Here is a 12504-nt window from a genome sequence, read left to right on the forward strand (position 1 = left end):
ATAAGCAATGATACACCAAGTTATTTTATACTATAGATATACTAATTATATATGAGTTGATTTGCAATTTTAACAGTTTGTTTGGCAAGTTTTATAAAAGCATTGTAAACATTTTTGTTTATCCAAATATCTGATAAGTTGCATGGCCATCTCACACCAAGCTCCTCCATCAGTACCCTTAGTTCTTGTCTTTCTCTCTCAGTCATAACACAATCATAGAAGTAGTGTTTCGAGCCATCTATGATATGGCAAGTAGGGCATTCATTCGATGTCCTATTAGTGAATCTGGCCAGATAGCTGGCGAACTTCCCATGGCCAGTAAAGAATTGAGTGGTATAATAATCCGGGGTAAACCATTTTAATTTATAAAATTGTTGTATATCCGGTATGTAATCATAAGTTATATGACTTCTGTTTTCGTTCCATCTACCTTGCCAATTGTACAGTACATTGTGTCTTCCCATAACATTCGTCGTAAGGTACGCTGACTGAGTTTATTATAGTTTATTATCAAAGAGGTATTCTCTGCAGCCTGCTTGGCCAAGGTGTCAGCTCTTTCATTTCCAGTTGTTCCCTGGTGGGCTCTAACCCAGGAAACAGCATAATTACAGTTAGATAAGCGTATTAATTGTCTAATCTCCTCAGCAATTGGGTGCAATTTAGTACTGTTTATAATATTAAGTGCTGACAGGGAATCCGTATATATATGTATATAAGCATTGTCATATGAATCCTTAGTCCAGTTTATTGCCAATTTAATAGCAAGCATTTCTGCTTGAAAAACCGTGCAGCAAGTGTCTAATCTAATTGTCTGATTATAAATTTCATCATTATTAATATACGCAACAAAGCTGCATCCAACCATATCATTTATTCTTGAACCATCGGTAAAAATTTGAATGTCGGTTTTTTGAACATTATTATCGTCACAATATACTAAGATATCTGGGTTGGTTGTATCGTAAAATGGAAATGCCCATTCGACTTCATCATATCTTATATTTCGGAAGATTGTTTGAATCGTATTTCCCCATTTAACTTGCTGTAATTTACATCGCTGAATAACAAACATATCGATTGGTGGCCTTCTAGCTATCACTTGGAGGCTTTGATTATTCGCAGTGCGGTAGGCTTTAGTGAGTAGGAGTAGGGCACGTCTCTGTGACGATATTAACTTTCGTTTTGTATGAACTTTACTAGTAGCCCATCCCCAAGTCCCACATGCATATGTGACGATGGGGATGTAAATAGCATCATAGATAATGGCCATTGCGTCGGTGGAAAGGCCCCAATTTTTCCTCGCTACCCGTGCGAAAGCTTGAAAAATAAGACCGGTGCGGTTTGTAATAAATTCGATGTGTTTGTCCCAGCTTAGTCGAAAATCCATAAATACTCCCAGATATTTCAATGTTTTTTCCACTTTGATGACATTTCCGTTCATTACGAGATGAGGTGGTCGCCGGTATAGATTACTGCCTCTTGGTTTGTTAAAAACTATTCCCTTTGTTTTGGTGGGATTGAAATGGAGTTTATGCTCTATCCCCCAGTTGTATACATTTTGAATCAAAAGATTGCCTTTGTTCTCTAAATCCGCTCTTGAGCGACCACCAATCAACATCATAACATCGTCCGCATAAGCAGTAGAGTGGTCCTGTCCAAAGTCTTCTCTAAGGAAGCAGTCAAAGGTTATGTTCCAAAGTAAGGGTCTGCATACTGACCCCTGAGGACATCCTTTGGAAACTGATTTTCTTACATAATGCTGTCCATATTGTAGAACAGCCGCTCTATTTCGTAGGTAATCTTGAATAAGTTGGAAGATATTGCGTGGACATTTAATCTTTCGCAGTTGGAGTTTGATGAGCGGCCACCATGCGCTATCAAAAGCTTTGGTTATGTCTAAACTAATTCCAAGGACATATTTATTATTTTCAAGTAAACATTTCAATTTTTTAACCATATCCTCTACTGCGTCCTTTGCCGATCTTTGCGGTCGAAAACCAAATTGTATGTTACTGAGGCATTTATTTCTTTCAACAAACCAGGAAAGTCTATTTGTGATTAACCTTTCAAGTATTTTGCCAAGCATTGACAGCAATGAAATAGGCCTTGCTTCATCAGGGGACCCCGACTTTGGTACCGGTACAACTCTCGCAATCTTCCAGGCAGATGGAAAGATTGCGTGTTGGATGCATGTATTATAGAGTCGAACAAAGTGCCGTGGTATAAGAAACCATAATTTTTTCGCAATATCAGCTGTGATGTTATCTAGGTCAGGGGCCTTACCTTTTTTAAATTGCAAAAAGCTTGGCTTATTTCTTCCTATAGAAAACGGCGGCATATTTTCTGTGCCATCTATTAGATCCGCTTCTGTACGGATATGCCTTTGCAGGTTCGTATCGTTCTCTGGATCATCCCCCGGGCAATACGTCTCCAACTGGGAGGTCAAGGTTTGAATTAATGTCTTTGGTTCATTTTCAGAGCCCGTGGGAGCTTTAATGATTTTAGTTTGCCTTAGTTTGTTTGTACACATTTTGGTTATGTAGCCCCACGGCTTTTTAGAAGTTTCTGTACAAAAATCTTTCCAGCTATTTATCTTTTCATTCTTAATGGCCTGTTTGTACATCCATCTTAATGGCTGGTTTGTGAGATAATTATTTTTATGTATTCTGCGCATTTGATCGTCTCTGCACCTTTGGTACATTTTTCTGAGTCGTCGTGTTGTTTTTCGAAGGTTTTCGAGTTCTGCAGTCCACCATGAAACTTGTCTTTTTTGGGGTATCTTTTTCGGGATATATAGGTCACAAGCATTTGTTATTGTATTAATGTTATTATCTATTTGTTGACAGGTTTCATTGCGATTTTCTGAATATTGACTTATCAGGTGTGTCTCCAAATAATCTTTCATCTTTCATCTTCCAACCAATTCGCACGGTTAAGAGCGTATTTTAATGGCGGAACATACGCAGGATCTTGAGCATCATCTGAGTTTGAGAAATCAAAAGTAATTAAAGCATGTTCCGTAAGGCTGTCGTCAGTCAGAACTCTCCAGTTAGAAATTTTAGTGTAAGTACTATTGCATCCCACAGCAACATCAATCCAACTCTCACCTCTATGTGAAGTGAATGTTGGTGGAGAGAGTGGATTGTTAATAATTAGAAGATCATTGTGTGTAAGGGCCACTGGTGGGCCAAATAACAGTGTGAATGATGAGATTACTGTACAGTATTTCAAAATTTCTTGTATATTTCGTTTCTACTTATAGTATCTATCATTCATAAAGTGATAAAGGTCTTGGGGGTTTGGGTTTTGATAGACGTCCGAAGAGGAGAGGGGGTTACGGAAACTTAGACAAATTGAGAGAAAAGGGGGAGAGGGAGTAAAAATTTGAAGAAAAGTGCGGATGTAATTTATGAACAATCCCAGTTTTTAAATTTTCTTTCAACTTAAAATCACTTGTTCTTTATTCTAACTTCTTGTTCCGTTTCTTTTACACTTTCAGTTTCAATCGCTTTTTTATTGATCTTTCTTACATGAACTTATGATGAAATTAGACATTATTGATATTACAAGAAAATGCACTTTGGGTAATATCACTTGAATTGTTATGAAAAATTAACAATTCAATAAATCATAATTTTTTTAATTCAAATGATATGTTTTTAAAAAGAAATCATTTAAAATTTAAAAAAAATTTTTAAAAATAAATTTGAAAATGGATTGGGTTTGGGCTATTGTTTCGAAAACTTACAAAAGAACACGTTAGTATTGCAAGAAGTCCATGTGATATAAGTTACCTGTACAGAATTTTATTTTATAAATTAAAAATGTCTTCAATTTTACGAACAGTTAAATTAGTAAGATGTATGAGCCGTTATGCATGGAATTTTAGATCCGCTAAAGTTGTGAATAGCCCGTTGAAGACCTTTGTTATTACTCCATACAGGTATGAACACGCGTGTTCATTGAATTCTTATGGGCTCTAGGGTTCCCTCATTACATGTTTTTTCTTAATTTTGCTTTCTTAAGAGACCTCACTAGTTCTTATTTCAATTGATTCATAGTATGATTTAGTTTCTCTTGAATACGGATGGCAGTCTGATTATATTTTTAATTTGTTAGAGTAACAAAGAATGTAAAAATACTGAGACCTCTTCTATTTCATACTATTTTCACACTTTACCCAATGATTATTGGATACAGATTACGACAGATAATTGTTTATTGTATAAGATTTGGTCAGTGGCCATGTGAATATATTTGACACAACACTAATAGCATTTCCATGCACGTAAAAGCATGTTCCTATATCAGAGTATAGGGGTGTGCTTTCGTAGAAGGATAAAATCAATGGTAAGCTTGCAGATGTGAATGACACTTGGGATCTTAACAGAGCTGTAGACCATGCTCATAGAAGCAAAAAAGTCAAAGGGACAGTACCTTTACGTGTGACCCTTTGTGAGATATAGCCACCCGAAATCAGCCTACTTTCAGAGTGAAATTAGAAGTCACACTGCATATTCCACTAAGCTTATTGCATGTTTAACAGACATTCCAGCATGGTGGTCAAGCATTCTAACGATATTTATCAAGTAGAGAGTAAAGAAAAGTTCAACAGACAATCCTTTGTGAGATATTTCCTCCAAATGTGGAACCCCAATGGTTGCATTTCCAGTAGCCATCTTGCTTGTGAACATCATGTTTGCAAGAAAGTTATGTTATAGGCACTGGTTCCATGCCTAAAGCATAAATAATAAATATAGGATTGAACCGAAAGTTTGTTCGGTTTTTAGAGAGAAATAAAATACTCTATTTTGGAATAAATAAAAATCTTCAATCCACAATGTATTTGCCCTTCTGTTTGATAACCTTACGCTATTGATGGGTAGTTTCATAATTTTGTAGAATTGGGTGGGGTTTCTGATTGAAGAAATTATCAATGTGATTTTTACCTTCTCAAGATTGAAATTCTATACTATTTAAATTATTCTGCTTTGAATGAAAAAAATGACAGTCTGAGGGAGCAATATCCAGGTAGGGTGATTCAAAACATTCCAAATTCTAGAAGTTTTTGCTGCATGTTCAATGATATGTGTGGCTACATTATCATGATGGAATATTGCTCCCTATTGATTCACAAGTTCCGGACATTCTTCAAGTACTGCAGCCTTCAGTTCATTCAGGTGGAGACAATTTTTATTGGAATCAATTGTTTGCTAAACAAGTTAAAACTTGATAAGCACAACAGAGGTGACACAAACAAACAATTATGTAAATACCTGAACAAACTTTCATTTCAATCCTATACATTAACTTCCAATAGAAAACAGTTTTTACCTTGAACCAGTACTAATTCTTATTCTTCATGTTCCATGTTGGTGAAGACTCAGTGTTGTTTGCCTTGATCATTGCTCTGCATAGGGTTGAGCCCCCACACTCTCTAAAACTACAGTAGTATTTTAGTTTCAATTTTTCTATCTACCCCAATCGACCCCCTAGCTGCATCGACCCCCCCAATCGACCCACTAGCCACATCGACCCCCAATAATGTTACATTGACCACTTTGGCGACCCCTGATATAACATATATACCAAGTTTTATCAAAATGCATCCACGAGAATGTGCTCTAGGCAGGTCTGAGTAGGACAACTTTAATTATAACCACCCTGTATGTAACATGTATAAGCATTTGTTAATTACAACATTGTTTTTTATCCCATTTAACTTGTTGTTTAAAACTATTATTTAAATTTACTGGGTAATAGATCAATAGGAAAGAATGACAATTTTTATAAAGAAAAAAACATTTGTATTTTTTCTATTATTTATCTGAATCTATCATCCCTTACTGGTACACAGTACACTTCTGGGGCTCTGCTTTGATCTATCTTATCCTTTGTGTTGCATAGCAATTTATATATGGTATTGGATCTCCTGTATGTGATTTCGGTACCACTATGGCCCTCAATATCTTTGTATAAGGAGTTTAAATGTTGATTGAAATGTACTACAGTGCACTTGGAACCTGGGATGCATTGTTGGCTTCTGTTGGAAGTAGTCTGGGTGTTAAGAAGGAACTTAGTGTATATTGCCTCAAATAAATGATCAATATGAAAAAGGGTATGTGAACATCAATACCACCTTATGAACAGCAGACATACCACTGCCTTGTTCACATATGCCACCGACTCAGAAGTGCATGCAGACCTCCAGAACACCAAATTAATTAGGCAGGTCTTTCAAATGGACCATATTCGTAGCCTGGAGGCTTTGGAAATATATAAAGCCAGCCTGATTGGCAAGTGTATTAACTTTAAGGACTGCAATACAGTATCACTTGTGGAAGTACCTTTATGGAAAATTCGGGCAAAGTTAAACCTATATTAATTACATCTCATACACTGTGTACAGCTTAAAAATGTGTGTGTGTGACATGGTCGTATTTTTATGATTTTTAGTCTAGCTACTGTGTGAATTTGGCATATGTTGTGAGATATTTGAAATTTTAAAATTTGAAGTTTCGAACATTATCATTCTAACGTTCCAGTTTGGAATTCTGTTTCACCCTTCACCAAGGCAGGCCTTGGTGAAGGCTGAAAATGTTTGGAATTTGTTATTAAAGTTCCGTTATTGGTTATTAAAGGTTTTGTTTTTATTTGAAGTGAGAATGCAGGAATTAATGTTTTAATTGCCCTATCTAATGTAGTTTAGTAAATTCAACTCAACAACATATAATTGCTATAGTATTGCTTTTATTTAAACATTTATTTTATTTAATGTACATATTTATAAAACTAAAATTAATTGTTTTTACTGGAAACTTGCCAGCACTATCTTCCTCCTTCTAGTTTTCCAATATCTGGATTCAAAGACAGAACAATCTTCATTATGGCAGATAGATGTTTATCAGTTAATCTTGATCTGTAAGCCATTTTAATTTCAGAGCATCATGGCAAGGGCCACAAAAAATCACATTGGGGCAACCTGTTCGACACCCCTGATACATATTTTTCCTTATTATATGTATTAAATTTATTTTATAGTTTGAGTAATGTTTACCATAATTTGGTTTAATTTAATCTAGTTTAGTAATATTATTGTGAATGATGCAGTACTTAACTATGTGTAACATAGTAAAAGTATATAGAAGAAACTAAAATGTTGTCATATCTCATTATGCCCAATCACCAGGAACTGTCTTCTGTTACAGAGACCATCTTTTATTAGATGCTATGCCTTTAAAATTATGCAGAACAGTTTAAAAAGTCATCTCTGTAGTGGAAGACTGTTTGTTCCTGGTGATTGGACATGATGAAATGTGAAGACATTTTAGTTTCTTCTGTGTACTTTTTACTGTGTAAATACTGTCAGCCATTTAATTGTAATTGTTTAAATTTGAACATGATTATTCCTGAATGAGTTTAACTTTTCCAAGTGTAAATTTAGTGTTAGTATATGAGTTACACAGATGATCCTTTGTCGACCTTTAAATTGCCTTAAGCTAACTAAAGGTTCTTTAACAAGAGAAACTAAAAATTTTGAAGGCCCATATCTTCAAAATGTAAGCAGTTTGATCTCAATTACTTTGAATTTTTGTAATTATTGACAAAGCCTAAATGTAATAAATAAAAGGAAAATTTAGTATGTTAGAACATTTCCTCAAACAAACAATGGCTTTCATGGATACATTTGTGTTTGTTGGCAGTTTTGTTATTTTGCATCAATATTTATCTCAACTTTTTCCAAGAAATTTAGCTTTTTTTTATTTATATACTTTGCCTTCTATTTTATAGAAAAATTCATAAAATCCTACAAATTTCTTTCAATTAATGATAAAAGTTTATTTTATCAAACAAATCTGTGATATTCTGCATGAAAAACACCACAAATTATATTTCATGTTTGGTTACTTTACTTTTGGAAATAGTAAATTAGTGAAACAATTTAATTAAGAATATGTGATTAAAATAATGATGCTTCTGGCTAAAACTAGCCATGATTTCATTACCATTTTATTGTATCTCTCCACCTGAATATCAGTAATTTAGTTTATTGCTTTTGACATAAAACTTACTGATGTGTGAATATTTTGAAAGTATTTACTTAGAAAATAATTTTAGTAAGAATTTTTATCTACTTTTGATTGTTTTTGAAATATACATCTAGAATCTCATTTTAACAGATCATGGAATAACTGATTTTTTTCTCCAAGTCTTGCCAAGTCAATGTAATTTTATCTGTTTTTTTTGGTGGGTTTGTAACTCTGAATAATGGATTTTTTTCTAGCTCCATCTTTGGTAAACATCATATTTTTCAACCTTTAATTAATAATTGGATGTTTCTGCATACTGAATTAAAAAAAAATACATTACATTCTGTGCAAATTAAATGTATAATCATCATGATTCACACTGCTAATGTTGCAGCCATGCATTAGTGCCCTCCTGTAGTGTGTTGATTAGTGGAGGGAAACAACTTCCAGCTTAACACTTACAGATATGCATACACACACTTACAGATATGCATGTGTGTGCATATCTGTAAGTGTTAAGCTGGAAACAACAAACAGCTGTCTGCAACAAAGGTGCACTGCACTCTTGTTGCAGACACGTGTTTGGGAATATTGTACCTTAAAATCATACTCATATAACATCACATTTCGTACTGACAATGCCAACAAAAGAAACATGTCATCACATCATCAAAGTAAACCAAGATGGATGCGTTTTTTTAACATATTGTGAAGTGGTAATGATCATATGTACTTTGTTGCTTTTTGGCTTATAACGTATACAGTTTCTGTCAGCTTTGTTACAGCATAATGTATGATCTTGTAATATACGTGTTTATGTAAAATAAAGGATAGAAATCTCAAGAGACTGAATAATTTCGAGTACAGGTGTTTTTATTATACAGGGGATTTAAAAAATTAAAATTTTTTCAAATAACTGATATTTTCCTGAGAATGCTAGAAATCTGTTGTTCGTGACATAATAGATTTTCAGGACAACAGATGATTTTTGGCACCTCAAGCAATCCGTTAAAACAAGATTCTACTGTAATTAATTCTTGAAATATAATGTAGATTTTGAACCTGTTCAATGTTGCCCCAAGCATCACTTGGGTACACTAACTAGTTGCATTATAATTTATATATAATATCTTAAAACAATGAATGTAGCAAGAACATTGGAAAGAAACTTAAAACTGTTAAAGTTGTAAGGAACTGAGTCCGAACGTTATTTTTATTTTATTATTATTTCCATTTTATTATCTTTTGTTTGGGGTTTATGTTTATTTAGGACGAAGGTTCCCCACCACTCTCTTGTTAGTAATGAAAAATGAAGATAAAACAACTCACGGAGAAATAAGCGCCGTAGGAAAAATCTTGTGCACTTGCGCTGCCCGGCGGAAGTAACAGTCCGCAGAAAAAAAAATGGAGGGGGGAGTCCCCACAATCACTAGTAGAGAAATACTTGATAAACCGTCTTAAACATCCCAGAAAATTATGATAAATATTTTGTAAACGGTTTATAAGCTTTGTCGGAAACTTAAAGCTGCCAGAACAGAAAGTTAATGTTAGCAACTAAGTATGTAAATAAGAGGAGTAACCCAGCTTAAGTGTGACGTCACCTCACAGTATAAAACCCGTACGTTAACCGAAGAAGGAGAGGTGATTTCCAAACCGAGGTGAATTCCAAATCGAGGCGACTGTGAGAGCGAGGTTAATTCGAAAGCGAAGTATTTTCTGATAGAAGTCCAGATTGATAATTGGACGATCCAAGGTGTTAAAGAGGAGTTCGATTGACGATTTGACGATATCGAAAGTATTGAGGAAATAGTTTCTTCGTATAGTGAGGTGACGGATAGACGTTTAATTAGTAAGAGATTTTGTTCATAGTTTCTAAGTATTTGATTGTCGAATTTTCAAAGGGGAAATTAATATTAAGTTAAGCTAAGTAGCTGAGTTTATTGTCGGTTGACTTGTTGATTTTCGTTAATAAATTTTGTTTGGATTATTGACATTTGTACGTAGTACGTTCTAGTTGCTAATTAAATATATTTGAACTTTTGATCTGACTTGATATTTATCGTTATTATTACTAATTTTTTGGTGCACGCGTAAAAGCCCAGGCCTGGCAAACTAATCTCGAATCCGTGTAAAGTACCCGTTAGGTTAACGGAAGTTTCACCGACCGTAATTATAGTCGGTTTCCTAAGCTACAAAAAAAATAGTACTTTACAAAGTAATTGGAATATTTATTTGGATTAAGTGCTTTTCCAGATTTTCAATCTCACCTTCAGTTTAACAGCATTTGATCATCATACTTTCAAATAGAACAATTGTATGTAGTAATTTTTTATCTTTGGTAACCTGATAAAGGAATATGGCTGTTCCTTTGATGTATGAAAAATATAAAAATGTTATGTACTCAGTATTTAAAATTACTCTTATTATCATGTTTACATAAGTGACAACAACTATTAAGAAGTTTGTAATTTTGTGTTACTTTTTCTATTTAATTTTTTTTAAAATTAAGTTTTTGTGTGTTAATTTTTCATTTGAATATTATATACAACCCCACTTGCAATAAATTTCATTTACTATTTAAACTTTTAGAAATTTACAAAAACTTAGAAACCCTTTCATACATATTAAAGCAAGTTCAGGGATTGCACTGCATAATGCCAAAATTTCTATTTGGAAATATTTTTATTAAAAATATAATAGTAGCAGTAAAAACTGTAGTCCTCGTATTTTGACATTCAACATGAAATTGAATCATAAAGCACGCTTCAGGAATTGCAGCAGAATGTCAAGCACCTGTGTGATGTGAGTCCCACACCACCATACACCTATTGATGTCATGACATCTGTGGAAGTTTGGACAGGAAAGCAGGACATTGAGGAAATGAAGGTAGTTTTTGTGCAATACTGCTCAATGTTTCTAGATTAGTAATTTTTTTTATTAACTGACAGAAAATTTGGGGAATTTTTTGGGTGACATTTTTTCACTTCTTTCTGTAGACCAAAGTATAAAAGTTTTGATATGACAGAACCTATAAAATACCATTTAAGCATTCTGATCAAATATATTATTTAGAATTATTCATTAAAAAATTATTCAATAATGATTCATATTTCTAAGTAATAGCTTAATATGTTAATTTTGTATTCCAGACTCCAAACCGATAAGGTTACCACAGTGGCGTAGTGTGGGTATCAGCCCCCTTATTTACGTATCCAAATTTAAAAGACTAAAATATACAGTAATTCTAAAGAACTTTTCAGCAAGAACAATCATCATTATTGTGTATTGTACAGGTTCAAATTTTTACAAGATATTATTATTATTTATTGTGAAATTTTGCTGCCCTCTAAAAGTGCCGTCCAGGGCTGGCTGCCCCTGCCGCCCCCACTACGCTACACCACTGGGTTACCAGCACCTGCATTAATTAGTAAAACTGGTGGTGATAAATAATTTGAAGTGGCAAAAAAATTTAAAACTGGTGAAATGGTTGGCGATTTTTTAAAATTTTCTAGAGTGACCTCTGCAAGTGCTATAATGATTCCTTTTGTAAATAAACAAGTTCATTCCAATAACTTACCACCTTGGATTTCATTAGTTCAGAATAAAGCTATATATAGCTATACAAATTTTGTAACCACTTGGCAACACATTGCAATGAAGTTCATTCAATGAGTTTTGGAGAAACTTTGAGAAATTCTCCAAAACTTCTTATGTCACATGCCTTGCATATAAAAAGCAAGTCATCTTGAGCTGTTTGTATTAATGTCTGTGAAAAATGGCAACAGGTAAGGCAGTACTGGAACCAATCAGGAAAATTATTATCCAGAAGAATAAAATCTCTCTGAATGCAGTATTGAACATGCAGATATCTTGTCTCCAGTTCAGAGAATCAAAATGTATTTGATAAATGGGAAACACTAGTCCAGGAAAAGCCTTAGGAAGAAAACTCTCTCTTAGTTACAGACACCTATAGTCCTTTTGATGCTATATTCCCCAAAACAGGCAAGTTTTCATAGAAGATTTGACAAAGAGGTTAAGGGAATATATCCTATTATCTGAATGCACAGTGTGCAGATCTATCTTATGATGTGTATAGAAGCAATACAAATACAAGGGGAAATCTCTCTCAAATGAATCATGTAAATGCAGATGTTTAGCTTGGATCAGAACTCATATGAAGTGGACAGATGTTGTTTGGAAGAAAATACTATGGTCATATGAAACATTTTCATGCAAACCATGGAAATATAGGCAAGAAATTTATTTTTACTATAGATGAAGGTAATAATTTAGCATGTTATTCAAGATGAGTCCAGAACCACAGTCTCTAATAGTTTGGGGATGCATGAGCACAGAGGAAGTTGGAGACCTGTATTTCTGTGATGGTGCTGTGAACTCTGAAATCTATCTTGTAATCCTTCAGCATCATCTATGCAAATCAAAATGTAAACTTTCTAAAGATGAGTCTGTATT

General features: G+C 33.9%; 1 protein-coding gene across 1 annotated transcript in view; it reads left to right on the forward strand.

Annotated features, from left to right (window-relative positions):
• The first annotated feature begins 3754 nt into the window (after positions 1–3754).
• The window catches only part of bsf (bicoid stability factor), a 98732-nt gene continuing 89982 nt past the window's right edge, over positions 3755–12504 (forward strand). Inside the window, exon 1 of the mRNA XM_067276931.1 lies at positions 3755–3943. Coding sequence (XP_067133032.1) covers positions 3825–3943 — 119 coding nt within the window. The 5' untranslated portion in view covers positions 3755–3824. The remainder of the gene's footprint in view (positions 3944–12504) is intronic.

This window comes from Centruroides vittatus, unplaced genomic scaffold, assembly GCF_030686945.1.
Source record: "Centruroides vittatus isolate TY-2023 unplaced genomic scaffold, ASM3068694v2 contig_717, whole genome shotgun sequence".
NCBI lineage: Eukaryota > Metazoa > Arthropoda > Arachnida > Scorpiones > Buthidae > Centruroides > Centruroides vittatus.